Source organism: Triticum aestivum, chromosome 3A (assembly GCF_018294505.1).
Source record: "Triticum aestivum cultivar Chinese Spring chromosome 3A, IWGSC CS RefSeq v2.1, whole genome shotgun sequence".
Taxonomy (NCBI): domain Eukaryota; kingdom Viridiplantae; phylum Streptophyta; class Magnoliopsida; order Poales; family Poaceae; genus Triticum; species Triticum aestivum.
The window spans coordinates 746,382,421-746,407,104 of NC_057800.1; the positions used below are offsets into that span (position 1 = coordinate 746,382,421).

The 24,684-nt window shown below is 43.0% G+C and overlaps 1 protein-coding gene across 3 annotated transcripts; it reads left to right on the forward strand.

Annotated features, from left to right (window-relative positions):
- The first annotated feature begins 820 nt into the window (after nucleotides 1–820).
- Nucleotides 821–21,749, forward strand: LOC123063711 (metallothionein-like protein 2C). 3 transcript variants are annotated; one of them, XM_044487608.1, is made up of 2 exons: nucleotides 821–1,082; nucleotides 1,172–1,458. In XM_044487608.1, the coding sequence occupies exons 1-2, from the start codon at nucleotides 946–948 to the stop codon at nucleotides 1,269–1,271; spliced, it is 237 nt and encodes a 78-aa protein (XP_044343543.1). In that variant the 5' UTR covers nucleotides 821–945; the 3' UTR covers nucleotides 1,272–1,458. The 3 variants fall into 3 exon arrangements, with proteins under 3 accessions (XP_044343543.1, XP_044343544.1, XP_044343545.1); XM_044487609.1 differs by lacking the exon at nucleotides 1,172–1,458 and adding an exon at nucleotides 21,452–21,749 and having other exon boundaries at nucleotides 851–1,082; XM_044487610.1 differs by lacking the exons at nucleotides 821–1,082; nucleotides 1,172–1,458 and adding exons at nucleotides 21,073–21,352; nucleotides 21,452–21,749.
- Nucleotides 21,750–24,684: the final 2,935 nt, after the last annotated feature.

Consider the following 24,684-nt stretch of genomic DNA (forward strand, 5'->3'; position numbering starts at 1 on the left):
CACTAAAATTGAAAAGGTTGCCAAGCCTATGGCAACCAAGAGCCGCCAAGATTTCTTAAATAACAAATATTTTCGGCGACCTCCCCCAAAGAAGACATAGCTTTTTCCTTGTCTTGACATTCAAAAGCACTGAGTGAGGGGTATCGGCTGAATATATTCACTAAGGGCATGCACAAAAGAGAGTTGACTATTATTATTTTGCAATGCTTTCAGAATTTAGTTTGATATTGGTTTAATTCATAGTTCATAATTTACCGAGAAATACCACTACGAGGTCAAGCACCCCTAAACTTGACCGTTATGGCTGCATGCATCAATGTATGCCGAGGGCCGCGCGCGGGGGGTCTTGTTTGGAAAATAATAATGATCTTATAGTGCAATGATTGGTCATTGCCTAAGGTATTTCCCTCTGTTCCAAGATACAAGGTGTATTTTTTATTAAAAAAAACAAAATTCCCTATGTTTGACCAAATTTAAAATAAAACGTCTCTGTGTTTGGAAACCATTTATATTTTTATAAGCTCGATCAAACATAGAAGATTTGACTTCAGAAAAAAAAATAGTACAACTTATATTATGAAACGGGAGTTAGTAGGTACACCAATAATTCGATATACGCACAAAATGCTGGCTGTAGTTCCTTTCATGGCTCCTTTGATGTAAGAAAGATGCTAGTAGAGACTAGAGACAAAGGGAATCAAATTATGGGAGGAGGCGGCCCTATCTATATTCCTCTTCCCCAAGCGGTTGCTCCCGTCCATCCTTTGCCAAAAGTGGAGCATCTCCCATTTCCTTCTTCATCTTCTCCTCCTCCTCCTTCCTTCGTATTCACTCACCTATAAATAGCCCTCGCTGCCTGCCATTGTTACTCAAGCCAGCAAGCAAGAAGCACAAAAGAAGCCAACACCAATCAAGGCCTCCATCCAATCCCAAGCAACCTCGAAGATGTCTTGCTGCGGAGGAAGCTGCGGCTGCGGCAGCGCCTGCAAGTGCGGCAACGGCTGCGGCGGCTGCAACATGTACCCCGAGGTCGAGGCCGCCGGCGCCACCCTCCTCGTCGCCGCCACCGCCACCCACAAGGCGTACGTCCCTTCTCCTTCCTCATATATCATGCACTCGATCGTAACAATATGACTGTATGTTGATCTTGGTATGGGTGGGGTACGTGCAGGAGCTCCGGCGGCATGGAGATGGCGGCCGAGAACGGCGGCTGCGGCTGCACCCAGTGCAAGTGCGGCACCAGCTGCGGCTGCTCCTGCTGCAGCTGCTAGATCATCGGTCATGCATGCACCGCGTGCCTCATATCTATGATCTATCTATATATCCATCTACCACCATGTAACGCTACCTGATCACGGTCTTTGTATGTATGTACGCACCTGCCTGCATGAGCAGAGCAGGTGCCATGCCATGCATGTAAACCCCTAAATAAAATCTCCCGTGGTTTAACCCCCTATACATGTGTTTGTGTTATAGTCTTATAGACCAACTTCTGGCCCATGTTTACTATGAACTTGCGACTTGCGAGGTGCCTGGGTTGTTAATAGACCAGCTGGATGCTCTCTTGAAGCAACGTATGCACCGCTTGGAGTCGGTGTATCTTTATACACATGTATTTATTTTACAGGTGTATATCATCGGCCACACCTGGGAAAAAACGATGGATGGAGAAGTGTAAATTTACAGGGGTATTGCTCTGTGAAACGAGAATCGAATCAGGGCCTTAAGGGTAGGGATGGCAATGGGTAGGGTATGGGCGCGTACGACTTTTTTCTGCCCAAACCCATACCCAAATCTTTTTTCTATACCCATCTATTTCAATATCCATGGACACAAATTGGTACCCATGCCCATACCTATCGGGTATATTATACCCAATGGATATCCAATGGGTATAGTATCTAACATTGGCATGATAAAGGTAAGCCAAGAAAAGGGCCTAAAACTAAATTTAGGTACTCGGCCATCACAATCCGGTTTGCACTTACATCAAAATTTTACAATGTGGATTGACACACAAATGTCTTAATCTTCATTACAAACTAACTTAAAAAAACAAGTTTCAAACTTGCAATGCCAATCACTGTAGGTATTATAGGGTTTAATTTATTTATTAATTTTTCTGGGTATCCATTAGGATACCCATGGGTATAATTTCATACCCATACCCTACCCATGCATTTTGCGGGTATGGACACCCATTACCCATGGGTATGAAGTAGTAAAAAGTCTTATCCATGCCCACTGTTTTCGGGTAGGGTACCCGCGGGTACCCATACCCATGGGCAAAACTGCCATCCCTACTTAAGGGCGTTTGATACATGCGAATATTACTGGCCAAAGTTGAGTATGAGATACATACAATACAAACTTGACACTTTTGAAAGTCGTGCTATCAATCATGAGACGCATAGTTTAGCCAAATTCTCGCTTAATCTTTGTCAAAGGGTGTCACATCTGGTTTGGCCAACCCCATGATCCGATATGTATCCTACTCTCTGTGGTTTTCGATGAATAAAATTTGGTTAAACCCTAAAAAAACTTATTTGACGCGCCTTAGTTTTTTTCGAGAATTTTTTTTAAATCCGTTCATCAATCATGGCAGTACAAAAATCACAACCAGGTCCATGAACCACCTAGCGACGACTACACTCACTGGAGCGAGCTAAACGTGCGCCGCCATTATCGCCCCTCCCTTACCGGAGTCGGACAAACCTTATTGTAGTAGACAGTTGGAAAGTTATCGTGCTAAGACCCTCAAGGACCACCGCACTGCATAGCAACCATCGTCGATGAAAAGAGTTGTAGATTGGAAAGATCAAAGCTATAACCACACAAGCGAAGACGAACAAAAATGGATCCAATAGATCCACCAAAGTCCAGCACGACAGAATCCTGTGAGATCCGGCGGGGACACACCTCCACATGTCCTCCTCCGATGTTATTCGCACCACCGGGACGAGGATCGGATGTGGGAGACATTATTCCTACCCAGGGACATCACTACCGTCACACAGCCCCAACCAAGACGTTAAACCTAACAAAAACGAGAACGGGTCCCTCCCGCTGCCGGGGGGCCAAGATCCTCCGCACTCCGGGGAATCGGCGCCGGCGGCAACGGGATGAGAAAGGAAACTTTTCTTGAGAAGGAGGAAAGACAGACACATACTGTTGTGTCTAAATTACCGTGTCTTAGTTTGATGTACTATTTGCACCAGCTACTTCATAACTAGATTGCCATGGTTGACGATGGGTGTGTTCCCCTCTACTAATAGTGCGGCAGTGCCCTAGCGGCGACAACTATATCATGAACAATTAAAACTTCACGAAATTGGTGGCCTGGTGACTTATGCCTGTGCCTATATCGCACGCTCTTTTGTGATGACAAAGAAACAGATTATCATTTTCGGAGGTTAAATGGAAACAGATGGAGTGAACCACATGTATGTTGTACCAGCAAAACAATATTTAAATCGATTCGTTGATGATTTCCTTGATATAAAATTTGAGGTGTGCTCTACAACACCCCACCCTACCCCCGGAGCTCCTATTTGGCACGCTAAGCGCTAGCGGTCGAGCCCGTGCGCGTCCCCTTCCCTTGCACACCCATTTGGGTCGGCCCATGCGCGGGGCGGGACACGCCGTTTTTATTTTTTATTTTTCTTTTATTTATTTTTTAAATAATTCAGGATTTCAAAAAGTTTCAAATTTAAAAAAAATGTCAACTTTGAAAAAACAAAGAAATCATAAAATGTTCATGGATTCAAAAAATATCTTGAATTTGAAAGACATGTCCGGACATTCCCAAAATGTTCATAAATTTGAACAAAATGTTCACAAATTAAAAAACATGTTCAGAAAACTAAATAAATGATTCTCAATTACGAAAATATTGAAAAATCAAAAAATGTTCGTTGATTCAAAAAATGTTAATTAATTTCGAAAAATATTTGTCAAACAAATAGTATTCATGAATGTCAAAAATTGTTCCCAGATTTCAAAAACTATTTCTTGTCAAAAATTATTCAGCAATTCAAATGTCCATGAGTTTTAAAACAATGTTTACAATTTTAAAAAATTCTTAGATATAAAAAAATGTTTGTGAATTCAAAAAATATTCAAGATTAAATTAAATTCATGAATTTTTAAACATGTTCATGAATTTGAAAAATAATCACAACAAAACAATGTTCATGCAATTGGAAAATGCTCACAATTTAAATAATGTTAAAAATCATTAAAAAGTTCATAAATTTGAAAATAAGTTCAAAAAATGAAAGACTGAAAAAAGAAAAGAAAAACTGACATCAAAATAGGAAAATATAAATAAGGTAAAAACGAAAACGAAAAATAGAAATGAAATAATGAAAATGAAAAAACAAAAATAACCCGAAAGGAAAAAACTGGTATGGAAAGGTTCTAGAACGTTCCCAAAACCGAAAAGGAGGTACTTGGGCCGCCCCAAAATGTGTACCTAGTGGGAGGGGCGTATGCGCTAGGATTAGCCCCCTAAAAAGCTTCACAACTTTTGAGCAGATCAATGGTCTAGATTAAAACATGTCCTTTACTTTAGAAGGGGTAATATAAAAAATTCACATTATAAAAACACTTGCAATAAAAAAGATAACGGGCGCTCTAGAAACCCATGGCGGCTAGTGCGACTTGTTTGGAGCTATTCGTCTCCTTCCCAACCCTTATCCACTACCCCGGTCGTCCATGTATCTGTCAAAAGTGTTAGATGAAGGAAATATGCCCTATAGGCAATAATAAAGTTATTATTTATTTCCTTATTTCATGATAAATGTTTATTATTCATGCTAGATTTGTATTAACCGGAAACATAATACATGTGTGAATACATAGACAAACATAGTGTCACTAGTATGCCTCTACTTGACTAGCCCGTTAATCAAAGATGGTTAAGTTTCCTAACCATAGACATGAGTTGTCATTTGATTAACGAGAGCACATCATTAGGAGAATGATATGATTGACTTGACCCATTCCGTTAGCTTAGCACTTGATCGTTTAGTATTCTGCTATTGCTTTCTTCATGACTTATACATGTTCCTATGACTATGAGATTATGCAACTCCCGTTTACCGGAGGAACACTTTGTGTGCTATCAAACGTGACAACGTAACTGGGTGATTATAAAGGTGCTCTACAGGTGTCTCCGAAGGTACTTGTTGGGTTGGCGTATTTCGAGATTAGGATTTGTCACTCCGATTGCCGGAGAGGTATCTCTGGCCCACTCGGTAATACACATCACTTAAGCCTTGCAAGCATTGCAACTAATGAGTTAGTTGCGGGATGATGTGTTATGGAACGAGTAAAGAGACTTGCCGGTAACGAAATTGAACTAGGTATTGAGATACGGACGATCGAATCTCGGGCAAGTAACATACCGATGGCAAAGGGAACAACGTATGTTGTTATGCGGTTTGACCGATAAAGATCTTCGTAGAATATGTAGGAGCCAATATGAGCATCCATGTTCCGCTATTGGTTACTGACCGGAGACGTGTCTCGGTCATGTCTACATAGTTCTCGAACCCGTAGGGTCCGCACGCTTAAAGTTCGATGACGGTTATATTATGAGTTTATGGTTTTTGATGTACCGAAGGTAATTCGGAGTCCTGGATGTGATCACGGACAAGACGAGGAGTCTCGAAATGTTTGATACGTAAAGATCAATATATTGGACGACTATATTTGGATATCGGAATGGTTCCGGGTGAGATCAGGATAATACCGGAGCACCGGGAGGTTATTGGAACCCTCCCCCCCGGAGGTATATGGGCCTTAATGGGCTTTAGTGGAAAGGAGGGAAAAGGAGCAAGGGAGGGGGCGCCCCCCCCCCCCCAAGCCCAATCCGAATAGGGAAGGGGGCCACCCCCCTTTCCTTCCTCCCTCCTTCCTCTTCCTTCCCTCCCCCTCTCCAAATAGGAAAAGGAGGAGTCCTACTCCCGATGGGAGTAGGACTCCCCCCTTGGGCGCGCCTCCTCCCCTTGACCAGCCCTCTCCTCCCCTCCTTTATATACGGAGGAGAGGGGCACCCCATAGACAGAACAATTGATCTCTTGGATCTTTTAGCCGTGTGCGGTGCCCCTCTCCACCATAGTCCACCTCGATAATATCGTAGCGGTGCTTAGGCGAAGCCCTGCGACGGTAGAACAACATCGTCACCACGCCCTCGTGCTGATAGAACTCTCCCTCACAGCTCGGCTGGATAGGAGTTCGAGGGATGAAACCGAGTTGAACGTGTGCAGAACTCGGAGGTGCCGTGCGTTCGGTACTTGATCGGTCGGATCGTGAAGACATACGACTACATCAACCGCGTTGTGCTAATGCTTCCGCTTTCGGTCTACAAGGGTACGCGGACACACTCTCCCCTCTCGTTGCTATGCATCACCATGATCTTGCATGTGCGTAGGAAATTTTTTGAAATTACTACGTTACCCAACAGTGGTATCAGAGCCAGGTTTTATGCGTTGATGTTATATGCACGAGTAGAAAACAAGTGAGTTGTGGGCGATACAAGTCATACTGCTTACCAGCATGTCATACTTTGGTTCGGCGGTATTGTTGGATGAAGCGGCCCGGACCGACATTACGCGTACGCTTACGCGAGACTGGTTCTACCGACGTGCTTTGCACACAAGTGGCTGGCGGGTGTCAGTTTCTTCAACTTTAGTTGAACCGAGTGTGGCTACGCCCGGTCCTTGAGAAGGTTAAAACAGCACTAACCTGACGAACTATCGTTGTGGTTTTGATGCGTAGGTAAGAACGGTTCTTGCTCAGCCCGTAGCAGCCACGTAAAACTTGCAACAACAAAGTAGAGAACGTCTAACTTGTTTTTGCAGGGCATGTTGTGATGTGATATGGTCAAGACATGATGCTATATTTTATTATATGAGATGATCATGTTTTGTAATCGAGTTATCGGCAACTGGCAAGAGCCATATGGTTATCGCTTTATTGTATGCAATGCAATCGCCCTGTAATTGCTCTACTTTATCACTAGGCGGTAGCGATAGTCATAGAAGCAATAGTTGGCGAGACGACAATGATGCTACGATGGAGATCAAGGTGTCGCACTGGTGACGATGGTGATCATGACGGTGCTTCGGAGATTGAGATCACAAGCACAAGATGATGATGGCCATATCATATCACTTATATTGATTGCATGTGATGTTTATCTTTTATGCATCTTATTTTGCTTTGATTGACGGTAGCATTATAAGATGATCTCTCACTAAATTTCAAGATAAAAGTATTCTCCCTGAGTATGCACCGTTGCCAAAGTTCGTCGTGCCCAGACACCATGTGATGATCGGGTATGATAAGCTCTATGTCCATCTACAACGGGTGCAAGCCAGTTTTGCACACGCAGAATACTCAGGTTAAACTTGACGAGCCTAGCATATGCAGATATGGCCTTGGAACACCGAGACCGAAAAGTCGAGCTTGAATCATATAGTACATATGATCAACATAATGATGTTCACCATTGAAAACTACTCCATTTCACGTGATGATCAGTTATGGTTTAGTTGATTTGGATCACATGATCACTTAGATGATTAGAGAGATGTCTATCTAAGTGGGAGTTCTTAAAGTAATATGGTTAATTGGACTTTAATTTATCTTGAACTTAGTCCTGGTAGTATTAGCATATCTATGTTGTATATCAATAGCTCGCGTTTAGCTCCCCTGTTTTATTTTTGATATGTTCCTAGAGAAAACTAAGTTGAAAGATGTTAATAGCAATGATGCGGATTGGATCCGTGATCTGAGGATTATCCTCACTGTTGCACAGAAATATTATGTCCTTGATGCACCGCTAGGTCACAGACCTATTGCAGGAGCAGATGCTGACGTTATGAACATTTTGACAAAAGCTCGGTATGATGACTACTTGATAGTTTAGTGCACCATGCTTTACGACTTAGAACCGGGACTTCAAAAATGTTTTGAACGCCACGGAGCATATAAGATATTCCAAGAATTGAAATTGGTATTTCATACTCATGCCAGTGTCGAGAGGTATGAGACCTCTGACATTACTTTGCCTACAAGATGGAGGAGAATAGCTCAACCAGTAAGCATGTGCTCAGATTGTCTGAGTACTACAATCACTTGAATCAAGTGGGAGTTAATCTTCTAGATAATATAGTGATTGACAGAGTTCTCTAGTCACTATCACCAAGTTGTTAGAACTTCATGATGAACTATAATATGCAAGGGATAACGGAAACGATTCCCAAGCTCTTCATGATGCTGAAATCGACGAAGGTAAAAATCAAGAAAAGCATCAAGTGTTGATGGTTAACAAGACCACTATTTTCAAGAAAAGGGCAAATGGAATAAGGGGAATTTCAAGAAGAACGGCAAGCAAGTTGCTGCTCAAGTGAAGAAGCCCAAATCTAGACCTAAGCCTGAGACTAAGTGCTTTTACTGCAAAGGGACTAGTCACTGGAAGTGGAACTGCCCCAAGTATTTGGCAGATAAGAAGGATGGCAAAGTGAACAAAGGTATATTGGATATACATGTTATTGATGTGTACTTTACTAGTGTTTATAGCAACCCCTCAGTATTTGATACTAGTTCAGTTGCTAAGAGTAGTAACTTGAAATGGTAGTTGGACAATGAACAGAGACTAGTTAAGGGTGGAGCAACGATGTGTGTTGGAAGTAGTTCCAAGAATGATATGATCGTCATCGCACACTCCCTATACTTTCAGGATTAGTGTTGAACCTAAATAAGTGTTATTTGGTGTTTTCGTTGAGCATGAATATGATTTGATCATGTTTATTGCAATACGGTTATTCATTTAAGTTAGAGAATAATTGTTATTCTGTTTACATGAATAAAACCTTCTATGGTTATACACCCAATGAAAATGGTTTGTTGAATCTTGATTGTAGTGATACACATATTCATAATATTGAAGCCAAAAGATGCAAAGTTAATAATGATAGTGCAACTTATTTGTGGCACTGTCGTTTAGGTCATATTGGTGTAAAGCGCATGAAGAAAATCCATGCTGATGGGCTTTTGGAATCACTTGAATATAAATCAGTTGATGCTTGCGAACCATGCCTCAAGGGTAAAGAGGACTAAGACTCCGTTCTCCAGAACAATGGAGCGAGGAACTGACTTATTGGATATAATACATACTGATGTATGAGGTCCGATGAGTGTTGAGGCTCGCGGCGGGTATCGTTATTTTCTGACCTTCACAGATAATTTGAGCAGATATGGGTATATCTACTTGAAGAAACATAAGTCCGAAACATTTGAAAAGTTTAAAGAATTTCAGAGTGAAGTGGAAAATCATCGTAACAAGAAAATAAAGTTTCTACGATCTGATCGTAGAGGCAAATATTTGAGTTACGAGTTTGGTCTTCAATTAAAACAATATGGAATAGTTTCACAAACTCATGCCACCTGGAACACCATAGCGTAATGGTGTGTCCGAAAGTCATAACTGTGCTTTATTTGATATAGTGCAATCTATGATGTCTCATACCGATTTACCACTATCATTTTGGGGTTATGCATTAGAGATAGCTGCATTCACATTAAAAAGGGCACCATCTAAATCTGTTGAGATAACACCGTATGAACTGTGGTTTAGCAAGAAACCTAAGGTGTCGTTTCTTAAAGTTTGGGGTTGCGATGCTTATGTGAAAAAGGTTTATCTTGATAAGCTCAAACCCAAATCGAAGAAGTGCGTCTTCATAGGATACCCAAAAGTAACTGTTGGGTACACCTTCTATCACAGATCCGAAGGCAAGATATTTGCTGCTGAGAATAGATCCTTTCTAGAGAAGGAGTTTCTCTCGAAAGAAGTGAGTGGGAGGAAAGTAGAACTTGATGAGGTAACTGTACCTGCTCCCTTATTGGAAAGTAGTTCATCACAGAAATCTGTTTCTGTGACTCCTACACCAATTAGTGAGGAAACTAATGATGATGATCATGTAACTTCAGATCAAGTTATTACCAAACCTCTTAGGTCAACCAGAGTGAGATCCGCACCAGAGTGGTACGGTAATCCTGTTCTGGAGGTCACGTTAATTGACCATGACGAACCTACGAACTATGAGGAAGCGATGATGAGCCCAGATTCCGCGAAATGGCTTGAGGCATGAAATCTAATATGGGATCCATGTATGAGAACAAAGTGTGGACTTTGGTTAACTTGCCCGATGATCGGCAAGCCATAGAAAATAAATGGATCTTCAAGAGGAAGACGGACAGTGATAGTAGTGTTGCTATCTACAAAGCTCGAATTGTCGCAAAATGTTTTCGACAAGTTCAAGGTGTTGACTACGATGAGATTTTCTCACTCGTATCGATGCTTAAGTCCGTCCGAATCATGTTAGCAATTGCCGCATTTTATGATTATGAAATTTGGCAAATGGATGTAAAGACTGCATTCCTGAATGGATTTCTGGAAGAAGAGTTGTATATGATGCAACCTGAAGGTTTTGTCGATCCTAAAGGTGCTAACAAAGTGAGCAACCTCCAGCGATCCATCAATGGACTGGTGCAAGCTTCTCGAAGTTGGAATAAACGTTTTGATAGTGTGATCAAAGCATATGGTTTTATACAGACTTGCGGTGAAGCCTGTATTTACAAGAAAGTGAGTGGGAGCACTACAACATTTCTAATAAGAAGTGTGAATGACATATTGTTGATCGGAAATAATGTAGAATTTTCTGGAAAGCATAAAGAAGTATTTGAAATGAGTTTCTCAAATAAAGACCTCGATGAAGCTACTTACATATTGAGCATCAAGATCTATAGAGATAGATCAAGACGCTTGATAAGTTTTTTCAATGAGTGCATACCTTGACAAGATTTTGAAGTAGTTCAAAATGGAACAGTCAAAGAAAGAGATCTTACCTGTGTTACAAGGTGTGAAATTGAGTAAGACTCAAAGCCCGACCACGGCAGAAGATAGAAAGAGAATGAAAGTCATTCCCTATGCCTCAACCATAGTTTCTATAAAGTATGCCATGCTGTGTACCAGATCTATTGTATACCCTACACTGAGTTTAGCAATGGAATACAATAGTGATCTAGGAGTAGATCACTGGATAGCGGTCAAAATTATCCTTAGTGGAATAAGGAAATATTTCTCGACTATGGAGGTGATAAAAGAGTTCGTCGTAAAGAGTTACGTCGATGCAAGCTTTTTACATCGATCTAGATGACTCTAAGTCTCGATCTGGATACATATTAAAAGTGGGAGCAATTAGCTAGAGTAGCTCCATGCAAAGCATTGTTGACACAGAAATTTTCAAAATACATATGGATCTGAATGTGGCAGACCCGTAGACTAAACTTCTCTCACAAGTAAAACATGATCACACCTTAGTACTCTTTGGGTGTTAATCGCATAGCGATGTGAACTAGATTATTGACTCTAGTAAACCCTTTGGGTGTTGATCACATGACGATGTGAACTATGGGTGTTAATCACATGGTGATGTGAACTATTGGTGTTAAATCACATGGCGATGTGAACTAGATTATTGACTCTAGTGCAAGTGGGAGACTGAAGGAAATATGCCCTAGAGCCAATAATAAAGTTATTATTTATTTCCTTATTTCATGATAAATGTTTATTATTCATGCTAGATTTGTATTAACCGGAAACATAATACATGTGTGAATACATAGACAAACATAGTGTCACTAGTATGCCTCTACTTGACTAGCTCGCTAATCAAAGATGGTTAAGTTTCCTAACCATAGACATGAGTTGTCATTTGATTAACGGGATCACATCATTAGGAGAATGATATGATTGACTTGACCCATTCCGTTAGCTTAGCACTTGATCGTTTAGTATTCTGCTATTGCTTTCTTCATGACTTATACATGTTCCTATGACTATGAGATTATGCAACTCCCGTTTACCAGAGGAACACTTTGTGTGCTACCAAACGTCACAACGTAACAGGGTGATTATAAAGGTGCTCTACAGGTGTCTCCGAAGTTACTTGTTGGGTTGGCGTATTTCGAGATTAGGATTTGTCACTCCGATTGTCGGAGAGGTATCTCTGGCCCCTCGGTAATACACATCACTTAAGCCTTGCAAGCATTGCAACTAATGAGTTAGTTGCGGGATAATGTGTTATGGAACGAGTAAAGAGACTTGCCAGTAACGAGATTGAACTAGGTATTGAGATACCGACGATCGAATCTCGGGCAAGTAACATACCGATGGCAAAGGGAACAACGTATGTTGTTATGCGGTTTGACCGATAAAGATCTTCGTAGAATATGTAGGAGCTAATATGAGCATCCATGTTCCGCTATTGGTTATTGAACGGAGACGTGTCTCAGTCATGTCTACATAGTTCTCGAACCCGTAGGGTCCGCACGCTTAAAGTTCGATGACGGCTATATTTTGAGTTTATGGTTTTTGATGAACCGAAGGTAATTCAGAGTCCTGGATGTGATCACGGACAAGACGAGGAGTCTCGAAATGTTCGAGACGTAAAGATCGATATATTGGACGACTATATTTGGATACCAGAATGGTTCCGGGTGAGATCGGGATAATACCGGAGCACCGGGAGGTTATCGGACCCCCCCGGAGGTATATGGGCCTTAATGGGCTTTAGTGGAAAGGAGGTAAAAGGAGAAAGGGAGGGGGCGCCCCCCCCCCCCCAAGCCCAACCCGAACTGGGAAGCCCCCCCCCTTTCCTTCCTCCCTCCTTCCTCTTCCTTCCCTCTCCCTCTCCAAATAGGAAAAGGAGGAGTCCTACTCCCGGTGGGAGTAGGACTCCCCCCTTGGGCGCACCTCCTCCCCTTGGCCGGCCCTCTCCTCCCCTCCTTTATATACGGAGGAGAGGGGCACCCCATAGACACAACAATTTATCTCTTGGATCTTTTTGCTGTGTGCGGTGCCCCTCTCCACCATAGTCCACCTCGATAATATTGTAGCGGTACTTAGGCGAAGCCCTGTGACGGTAGAACATCAACATCGTCACCACGCCGTTGTGCTGAAGGAACTCTCCCTCAAAGCTCGGCTGGATCGGAGTTTGAGGGACGTCATCGAGTTGAACGTGTGCAGAACTCAGAGGTGCCGTGCGTTCGGTACTTGATCGGTCGGATCGTGAAGACATACGACTACATCAACCGCATTGTGCTAATGCTTTCGCTTGCGGTCTACAAGGGTACACGGACACACTCTCCCCTCTCGTTGTTATGCATCACCATGATCTTGCGTGTGCGTAGGATTTCTTTTTAAATTACTATGTTACCCAACATTAGACTCCTCCACTTTATCTTACTCCTCACATTCCCATCATCCGACATAGTATGACGACATCTCAGCCCCTTGTATTCACATCACACGGTGTTCAAATCGCACGAGCCACGAGGCCTTGTTTTTTAAACAGAAGTGGTGTACCCAAGCACCCCTAATGAAATTGGCGTTCCCTTGATCCAAAGAAAAAAAGAGTAAAAAGAAACCAAACACTCCCCCCCCCACATACACCTCCAGCGTTCCTATGCACCGAATTGTACACAACCAATAGTTTCTACATTGCTACACATGAATGATGCTTACAGTTGAAATAAAAGGCAACTCATTGTCGCTTACAACTAAATAGCAAAAGGATACTAGGAGTAGAGTTTGACATAGGCTAGAGTAAGTGCATTATATATCCTTATTTCTGTTTCGCAATTTTTTTTCCTTATTTCTAGTGTGTGATTGCCACCCAAGATTGCAATAGAACACCAGGTCAACTGACAATCCAATCCCTGGTGTTCTATTATATGTCGAGTTAAATACTAAAAAGTGCTACTAGGAGTAGAGTATGAGATGAACGAGAGTAAGTGCATTATGTATATCCTCAATTATAGTGTGCGGTCACCACCCAAGATTGCAACAGAACACCAATTTGGCTGACGAAACCAATCTAGTCCAATCGCTTATTGAACTAAAAGTCGGTATATGTACTTAGGAGTTGCCTAACTAAAGCATGCGGTTCAACTTGATAGATCTAGTAAGATTCAACTCGATAATCGTTTAATTCCTAATGGTTTCTATAAAAAATAGTTACAATAACTAACTCAAACGAAATATAAGCGAACAATCAAACATCGACCGGCTCACATGGCTTCCAAATAAAACTAATTAACAGATCGAGTAATACATTGTTTATTCCTTGCTCTTAATATGAGGTTATACATAACATATTTTGGTCCATCCTGAAGTAAGTATTACGTAACAAGTACTAGCTAGTATTTCAGTCTCTACTAGCAAATGTTGCAATAGCAAACAGCCTTGATGGCGTTCTTCTTATCACAGTGGTAGTCCTTGAGGCTGCCCTTCCTATCACGTGCAAACACGTCACACGTGGCCTTGCATAGAGGCTTGGTGCAGAAAAACTCCCCGCCGTCGTCAACGACCGCGAAATTGTGCTGCACAACACCAAGAAAACACAAACCATTATATTAGAATATTAGCGACAAACCCCCATTAGATTAGATTATACGTATTTGACAAACACAATTAAACACACCTGCAGAAATAGGAGTACCCACAAGTGTTAGCACCACGAGGAAGCAAACAATAGCAGCCCGTGTGTCCATCCCAAGAGTTCTCTCCTTTTTTGAACTAGAAGGAAAAATATGTGTTCTCTTCGTCTATTTTAATTTGGCTATGGGACTAATGTTTATGTCTTGAAGTGCTTGGAGTGTTGTCTTATATAGACTTATTGAAAGGGACAAAAATAAAAGCATTTAAATGATTGTTAAACTTAGCAAAAGAGATAGAGGTGAGTCACACCCCAAAAATGGAAGCACTTAATGCTGGGTGAGAAATTAAATGACGAAGGCAAAGAATATATGAGTGATGTTTATCCAATAATCAAGGCTTTAATTTTCGACTACAAAATAAGCATGACCATTCAAAAAATGGAGTCATCTTTTTGTCGCTGGTGACATTGATCAAACATGGTTTTTTATAAAAAAAAATGTATAGCCACTTTAATTGCAAACACCATTGTGCATTGAAATTCAGTTGACTTCAACAAAACAATCAATATGAATTGCATGCTTGATATGTAACCAACTAAAACTAAAATTGTATGTTGTCTCGAGTTGACTAAATCACCATTTTTGGCTAGACAATGTTTAAAACTGTGTCAACTGTGTCAATTTGCACGGCGCCTGGGACAATGCAATGTCAAATCTTGCACTATTTTAAACCACCACAAGATAAGCAAGCTGAGTTGGCCCGGGCCTCTTGCCAGACGCTGGCATCCACCTCGAAATCTATATCAATATATTTTTTGTATCACATGAATCATATAGTATTGGTCTAAAATATATTTTCTCTTGTTGCAAAATATGAAAGAAAAATCGGCACAACAATATTATATAGACCCATCGCAACAATAGCATGCTTCACAGTCGGTGGGTCCCATGTAAAGACATTTGGAAATACCTCAAAAATGCATATGTGTACTATTTATTATTGTCCAAGAATTTCACATGCTCACTCACAACAAACTGTTGAAGAATTCCGTGCAACTTAGAAACTAACGTATGCAACAACGCGAGCACAACATTTGTGTTAGGACTAACAAAATTACATTACATTGTAGCATGTCACACATGTGTATGTAGTATGACGCAAATGAGTTCACAGCATACCAAAACAACGAATGGTAACTACAAAAAATTCCCATAAATCTAACATTTTACAACCAAAAAATTTGGTGGGCACTGACCTCACCTCATCAAACTTGCTCTAATATTCTAGTTAGTGTAGAGTTTTGGATTAAGCTAAAGTTGCTCTAGTATTATGCCACAACAAAAAGGAAAGAAATGGGGGAAAACAAAGAAGAGCGGAGCAGGGTGGCTTACTCGGATCTAAGTCGGCCAATATCAATCGCATTGCCCTCCTAAATCCTGATTACTCAAGCCAGCCCAAAATTGAGGGGCTACTAAAATAGAAGTTGAGCCTATGGTGCAAGAACAGAAAAGCCATTGGATTGGATATGGATAGCACATGATCTGGTGGAGCGATCTCAGGCCACTTTTTGTATATTTTATGAAAAAACCCTATTAACAGTTAGGTACAAAACAAAACATTCGCAGTGACCACCTTAAGTATCTCATCTCCCAATCCAATAGTGGAGTTAACGACCATTTACAGATTTCAGGTTTTTTCCAGCGACCATTTATAGAATTTGCACAACCTCATATCCTATCAGTTTTATAAAATATATTTTCACATACCGAGCACAAATATATGGTTGTAAGAATGAAGAACTCATACTCATGCTTGTTTTAATTCTAGTATTTACACCCCTAAGGTTGTTAAGGTCCGGTTACAAAAACTCGAATTTAATTCTCTTATAAGAACTTGTTAGAGTCCTGTCATAGTGCACATCCTCTCGTGGATTCGATAACTCAAGGTTGCTCCTTCGGGAAAAGGGAGGGAAACCTTTGTTGTCCAAACCGGATCTCAAAGAGCACCACCCATCTCTCACCCTACTCGATGATACAACATCGACGACCAGGTACGTGTGTAACCAACCGTCTGCTCCCTCGCTCTGTCACTGTGGTGCTATTCATTACATCAAGTCGGGACCCATTTCCTTCCTTTTGAGGTTAACAATTAAGGTTTCTAGTCTATATGAGGGCCTTCGGATTCAACTTATAAGAATGTTAGTTCAAATTTAATGATGATTATTTCAAGTGGATGGTTATGTGAACTAGGTTGGTAGAGTGGTGGCCGACCACTGTTGCGGCGGACTTCAGGGATGTTTGATCTATCCACCTGGCTTGATCAAGCAGCGTCGACATTTGTGCATCATTATTTTGTTGAATATGTTCGTTCGATTTGCTTGTTGCAGGGGTGATAGCCTCTGGTCCGACGTTTGGTTACACGAGACAATAAGCTCCCCTTGCAAAAGTGTATGATGTGGGAATTACGTGTTGTACTCCTCAGGTGCAAACGCACGTATATATGATGTACAGGAGTAGGCCACGACCTCAATTATACAAGGCAACTAGGAGGTGGGCCCAATACACAAATATGCACAACAAAGACTGGACCGGAACTCCTCAAAATGATGCCGTAGGCAAGTCCTTGGTCATGGTATATGCAAATTGTTGGGAAGTAGGGACGTGTAAAACACGAATATGGCCAAGGGCCACCTATTCCCGAACAAAATGAATATCCAACTCAATATGCTTGGTCCGTCGATGATGCACCGGGTTAGCGGAGAGGTAGACTGCCGAGACGTTGTCGCAATAGACCACCGTGGCACGGTCAACAGGGAAAGAGAGCTCCTGAAGCAGCTGGCGAAGCCACGAACACTCGGCGACGGTGTTGGCCACCGCAGGATACTCAGCCTCAGCGTTGGAACGAGAGACCGTAGGCTGCCGCGTGGATGACCACGAGATAAGTGAGGGTCCAAGGTAGACACAATAGCCCGAGGTGGAGCGACGAGTTTTAGGGCAGCCCGCCCAGTCTGCATTGAAGTAGGCGGCGAGGGCAGTGTCGGCGGAGGCATGAAGCGTGACACCAAGATCCATAGTGCCACAGACATAGCGGAGAATCCGTTTGACAACGGCCCAGTGCATCTCGAGGAGCATGCATATGAAGACACACCTGCTGCACGACATACTGGATCTCTGGTTGAGTTAAAGTGAGGTACTGAAGAGCACCAACAATAGACCGATAAAAAGCAGCATCCGAAGCAGGAGAACCATCCGTGGCAGAAAGCTTGGCCTTTGTATAAACAGGCGTAGCAGCGGGCTTGTAGTTAAGCATGTTGGCCCGCTCCAGGAGCTCATGAGCATACTTCCGCTGATGAAAGAAGAAGCCATCCGGACGGCACACCACCTCGACACCGAGGAAGTTGTGCAAAGGACCCAAGTCCTTGATGGCAAACTCAGCGCGAAGACGAGCCATGAGCTGACCGAGGAGACCAACCATACATGCCGTCAGGATGACGTCGTCGACATAGAGCAGAAAGTAGGCCGTGTTAGAGCCCTGATGATAGACGAAGAGCGAGGCGTCCGAGCGGGTGGAGCGGAACCCAAGCTGGTGGAGAAACGCTGCGATGCGCTGGTACCAAGCACGCAGAGCCTTCTTAAGTTCATACAAGGACCGCGAAAGCAGGCACACGTGGTCGGGAAGCGCCGGGTCAACAAACCCGGTGTGCTGCTGGCAGAAGACCTGCTACTCCAGGTGACCATGGAGCAAGGCGTTGGAGACGTCCATCTGGTGCACCGGCCAAGCACGGGAGACTGCAAGGTGGAGAACCGTGTGTATCGTGTCGGGCTTGACGACCAGAGCGAAGGTGTCGATGAAGTCGATGCCAGCACGCTGTCGGAAGCCACGAACGACCCAACGCGGTTTGTAGCGATCAAAGGTACCATCGGGACGGAGGTTGTGTTTGAAGACCCACTTCCCGGTAATCACGTTGGCGTGCTGAGGACAGGAAACAAACATAGAAGATTTGACTTTAGAAAAAAAATAGTACAACTTATCTATACCTAATATTAAAGGACGGAGATTTTTATAGTTCTCCATACATCTAACTTTATTAATAGTCTTCATCGGCCCACCGGAGCAAGACAATAAGTAGGCCTGGAAACACTCGATTCAATGGGCCTGAAAAATAAACGGGCATGCATCCTCTCTCGCTCATCTCTCTCCTCTCGAACCCCTCATAAAAAATTTCTCTCCTCTCGATCCCTTCGCTCTCTACTACGAGCGCTCCTGGGGCAGACATGTTCTCCCTTCTCTCTACCGCTGCGGATGGCCCAACTTGACTCCGAGACGAACTCTGCTCGAGCACGCACCCATAGGGTGTCCCGACAGGTTCTTTGCGGTTCCGCAGGCTGGTCTAGGAACATATAGAAACAAATTGACGCCATCAAACGAAGCCCCAGCTCAATTGCCTGGTTGCGGAGTGCGGCGGCATGTCGAGCCGAACGCCGGCAAGATCATACAGGATGAGGCAGTAGATGCCAACGATAGTGTGCGTCACCCAACTCGACGCAGGCGAGGAAGATGAGCAGGACGGCGTTGGAGCTCAGCAGGGCGCCGACGAGAACGTACGGGAAGAGGCGGTAGACGCCGATGGCGGTGTAGGTAACCCACCCAGCTCGACGAAGGTGAGGAAGATGAGTAGGACGGGGGGTAGCCGGGGATTTGAAGAGGACTCGGAAGGGCTACACGAGCATGACCAGGTCGTCACTGAATCGGATCCGTCACCTCATGCGGCTGAGCTGTTAGAGGACGATGCAGAGGCTCTGGTCAAAGGCGACCATGATGGATGTGTCACCGCCGGCCACGCGATAGAGGAAGAAGGTGAGGCTCAAGAGCCGGCCAGCCGAGTGGACGTGCCGGTGCAGTTGTGACCGCTCGGGAGGTTGAAGGCAAGCGAGGGAGCTCATGCGGCGACGTCGGCAAGGCTCGGTGGCGAGATAGCGCAGAAGAGCGGTGCAGCGGAGCGACAACCACGATGCTAGGGCGTTGCGGAGAGAAAGGATGAAGAGAGATAGGGCAAGGGAGTCCTACTGCTGGTGGAGGCACGCAGGAGGAGCTCGAGCATCAGTTGGCGGGCGAAGCAAGGAGTCGCAGGGCTTTCCAGCGACTATGATGGTGCGGGTTGATCTGGGGAGGCTGGGAGAGCTGCCTCCTAGGGGCGCTGGTTCGGGTTGACGTGTGCGTCATGTGCACTGCTACAAAATTGCTGGATATGTGTATCTATATGTGTGCGGCTGCGATTTGAAAGTCGTAGCAATGCACAGGCTTATAATTAAATAATTATATATCTTTACTTGTTCAGTAGCAACACATGCTAGCAAGCAGCAGAGACAGTATACTATGTTGGCGATCATTTGGCGAGCGAGCAGTTGAATTGCTGCTGGCATGCATTGTGCAGGGGCATGTTCGCTTGGGTCTTGGGACGAAATCGACTGAGTCAATAAATAATTTTTTAAAAGGATATTAGACCCTCGGCCTCTGCATCATTCATTATGATGCACACAAATATTTTTAGCAAAGTTAGCCATGGGTCGAACCATTAGATATCAAATAGACATCTACAACTAAGTCGACTTCTGCTGCAACATCTCTTCAAGAAGGGATAAACTTTCTCGCCATCGACCGAAACAATCCGTAAGAAGAAGAAAATGATCACACATGTGAAACATAATTGTCAATACAAATACATGACACATGGTGGTACGAACACACATCACGATGGAAGAATACCAGCAACTTAAAAGCAAGCCTACATCAAATCTATATTTCATTAGTATTTAGTCCATATTTTTATTTCTATCAACCTAAACTCCAATTACGTTAAAATTTAGGTTTGAACTGCAGATATGAGATTTCGAATTTAAAGATTGAACGTATATTTAAAGTTCTCATAGTATGTGTCTATTTTTTGGGGTGTCTTTTTACTCGATAGGAATCCAATTCAATGCTCAAAATCAAATAACAAGATTATTGCTACATATTTTGATAAAGCTAAATTTTACTTGAATTTTGGATGTAGTTTAGACAAATAATTCTCACTAAATCTTACTATGGGCCAATTTTTCTCTACCGTTGCAACACACCGGATCGAGAGTTTCCAAGAAAACATTGTCAGTCAGATGCATTTACTCCAGATCATAACTCATGTCCTAAGCTTCACGTCGTGATCCTCAAATCATGCATCTTTTTATTTTCTCATCATCAACCGTTGTGACATGACACAGTTCCTCGACCTGGCCAACCATGGTTCATAGGAACTGGTATATTTCTCCCGCTGCAACGCACGGGCATTCGTGCTAGTATTTTGAAACGGGAGTTAGTAGGTACACCAATAATTCGATATACCCACAAAATGCTGGCTCTAGTTCCTTTCATGGCTCCTTTGATGTAAGAAAGATGCTAGTAGTGACTAGAGACAAAGGGAATCAAATTATGGGAGGAGGCGGCCCTATCTATATTCCTCTTCTCCAAGCGGTAGCTCCCGTCCATCCTTTGCCAAAAGTGGAGCATCTCTCATTTCCTTCTTCATCTTCTCCTCCTCCTCCTTTCTTGATGCTCACTCGCCTATAAATAGCTCTCGCTGCCTGCCATTGTTACTCAAGCTAGCAAGCAAGAAGCACAAAAGAAGCCAACACCAATCAAGGCCTCCATCCAATCCCAAGCAACCTCGAAGATGTCTTGCTGCGGAGGAAGCTGCGGCAGCGCCTGCAAGTGCGGCAACGGCTGCGGCGGCTGCAACATGTACCCCGAGGTCGAGGCCGCCGGCGCCACCCTCCTCGTCGCCGCCACCGCCACCCACAAGGCGTACGTCCCTTCTCTTTCCTCATACATCATGCGCCTCGCTGTAATATGACTATATATGTTGATCTTGCTATGGGACTAAGGATGGATGGATGGGTGCAGGAGCTCCGGCGGGATGGAGATGGCGGCGGAGAATGGCGGCTGCGGCTGCACCCAGTGCAAGTGCGGCACCAGCTGCGGCTGCTCCTGCTGCAGCTGCTAGATCATTGATCATCGATCATGCATGCACCGCGCGCATGCATCATATCTATGATCGATCCATCCATCCATCTAGTACCATGTAACGCTACCTGATCGAGGGTCTTTGTATGTATGTAAGCACCTGCCAGCATGAGCAGAGCAGGTGCACTCCCATGCATGTAAACCGACCCCTAAATAAAATCTCCCGTGGTTTAACCTATACATGTGTTTGTGTTATAGACCAGCTTCTGGCCCATGTTTACTATCAACTTGCGAGGTGCCTGGGTTGCTAATAGACCAGCTGAATGCTCTCTTAAAGCAACGTATGCACCGCTTGGAATCGGTGTATCTTTCTTTATACACATGTATTTATTTTACAGGTGTATATCATCGGCCACACCTGGGAAAAACGATGGATGGAGAAGGGTAAATTTACAGGGGTATTGCTCTGTGAAACGAGGGTCGAATCAGGGTCGTAAGGGTGTTTGATACGTGTGAATATTACTGGCCGAAGTTGAGTATGAGATACATACAATACAAACTTGACACTTTTGAAAGTCGTGCTATCAATCATGAGACACATAGTTTAGCCAAATTCTCGCTTAATCTTTGTCAAAGGGTGTCACGTACTCACGTCTGGTTTGGCCAACCCCATGATCCGATATGTATCCCACTCTTTGTGGTTTTCGATGAATAAAATTTGGTTAAACCCTAAAAAAAACTTATTTTGCGCGCCTTAGTTTTTTTTTCAAGAATTTTTTTTAATCTATTCATCAATCATGGCCGTACAAAAATTATAACCAGGTCCATGAACCACCTATCGACGACTACACTCACTGGAGCGAGCCGAACGTGCGTCACCGTTATCGCCCCTCCCTTACCGGAGTCAGGCAAACCTTATTGTAGTAGACAGTCGGTAAGTCATCGTGCTAAGACTCTAAAAGACCATCGCACTAGTGTAGCAACCATCGCCGATGAAAAGAGTTGTAGATTGGAAAGATCAAACCTATAACCACACAAACGAAGACAAACAAAAATGGATCCAATAGATCCACCAAAGTCCAGCACGACAGAATCATGTGAGATCCGGCAGGGACGCACCTCCACATGTCCTCCTCCAATGTTATTCGCACCACCGGGACGAGGATCGGATGTGGGAGACATTATTCCTACCCAGGGACATCGCTACCGTCACACAGCCCCAACCAAGACGTTAAACCTAACAAAAACGAGAACGGGTCCCTCCCACTGCCGGGGGGCCAAGATCCTCCGCATTCCGGGGAATCGGCGCCGGCGGCAGCGGGATGAGAAAGGAAACTTTTCTTGAGAAGGAGGAAAGACAGACACGTGCTGTTGTGTCTAAATTACCGTGTCTTAGTTTGATGTACTATTTGCACCAGCTACTTCATAACTAGATTGCCATGGTTGACGATGGGTGTGTTCCCCTCTACTAATAGTGCAGCAGTGCCCTAGCGGCGACAACTATATCATGAACAATTAAAACTTGATGAAATTGGTGGCCTGGTGACTTATGCCGTGGTGCCTATATCGCACGCTCTTTTGTGATGTCAAAGAAACAAATTATCATTTTCGGAGGTTAAATGGAAACGGAGGGAGTGAACCTCATGTATGTTGTACCAGTAAAACAATATTTAAAAGGATTCGCTGATGATTTCCTTGATATAAAATTTGAGGTGTGCTCTACAACACCCCACCCTACCCCCGGAGCTCCTATTTGGCACGCTAAGCGCTAGCGGTCAAGCCAGTGCGCATCCCCTTCCCTTGCACACCCATTTGAGTCGGCCCATGCGCGGGGCGGGACACGCCTTTTTTATTTATTTATTTTTATTTTTCGTTTATTTCTTTTTTAAATAATTCAGGATTTCAAAAAATTTCAAATTTCAAAAAACGTCAATTTTGAAAGAAATAAACAAAGAAATCATAAAATGTTCATGTATTCAAAAAAGATCTTGATTTCCAAAGACATGTTCGCATATTCCAAAAATGTTCAAGAATTTGAACAAAATGTTCACAAATTAAAACAACTGTTCAAAAAACTAAATAAATGATTCTCAATTACGAAAATATTCATAAATCAAAAAATGTTTGTTGATTCAAAAAATGTTAATTAATTTCGAAAAATATTTGTCAAACAAATAGTATTCATGAGTGTCAAAAATTGTTCCCAGATTTCAAAAAATATTTATATTCAAAAATTATTCAGCGATTCAAATGTCCATGAGTTTCAAAAGAGTGTTTACAATTTTAAAAAATTGTTCTCAGATATAAAAAAATATTTGTGAATTCAAAAAATATTCAAGATTAAATTAAATTCATGAACTTTTAAACATGTTCGTGAATTTGAAAGATAATCACAATAAAACAAGGTTCATGAAATTGGAAAATGCTCAGAATTTCAAATAATGTTAAAAAATCCTTAAAAAGTTCATAAATTTGAAAAGAAGTTCAAAAAAAGAAAGAGTGAAAAAAGAAAATAAAAAATGACATGAAAATAGGAAAAATATAAATAAGGTAAAAACAAAAAAGAAAAATAGAAATGAAATAATCAAAATGAAGAAACAAAAATAACCCGAAAGGAAAAAAACTGGTCTGGAAAGGTTCTAGAACGTTCCCAAAACCGAAAATGAGGTACTTGGGCCGGCCCAAAATGTGTGCCTAGTGGGAGGGGGTATGTGATGAAGCTATGTACCTAGGGTAGGGTCATGCACCTGTCCTAACTGCCCCACCCAAGGACATCTCTAGAAGAAGTCACCTTTCAATCGACTTGGAGGTGTTCCACTCGACAGACTCGAAGACACTCGACCAAGAAGCAATCACTCGACCAAGATCCAACCACTCGACGGCCAGGAGACCTAAAGTCACTCCGCACGCTAACGGTCGGTCATTAAGTAGCTTTTATGGTCATCATAGCACTTTATTAGGGGCGTTACCAGTAACGCCCGACCTTAATGTATTTGAAACCCTGCATAACTAAGGGCCAGAGGGGTCTGGCGAACTCTATATAAGCCACCCCCTCCTCAGTGTAAAGGGTTCGCACCCCTGTAATTCATACACACATAATCCAGTCGACCGCCTCCGGGCTCCGAGACGTATGGCTATTACTTCCTCCGAGAAGGGCCTGAACTCGTAAACCT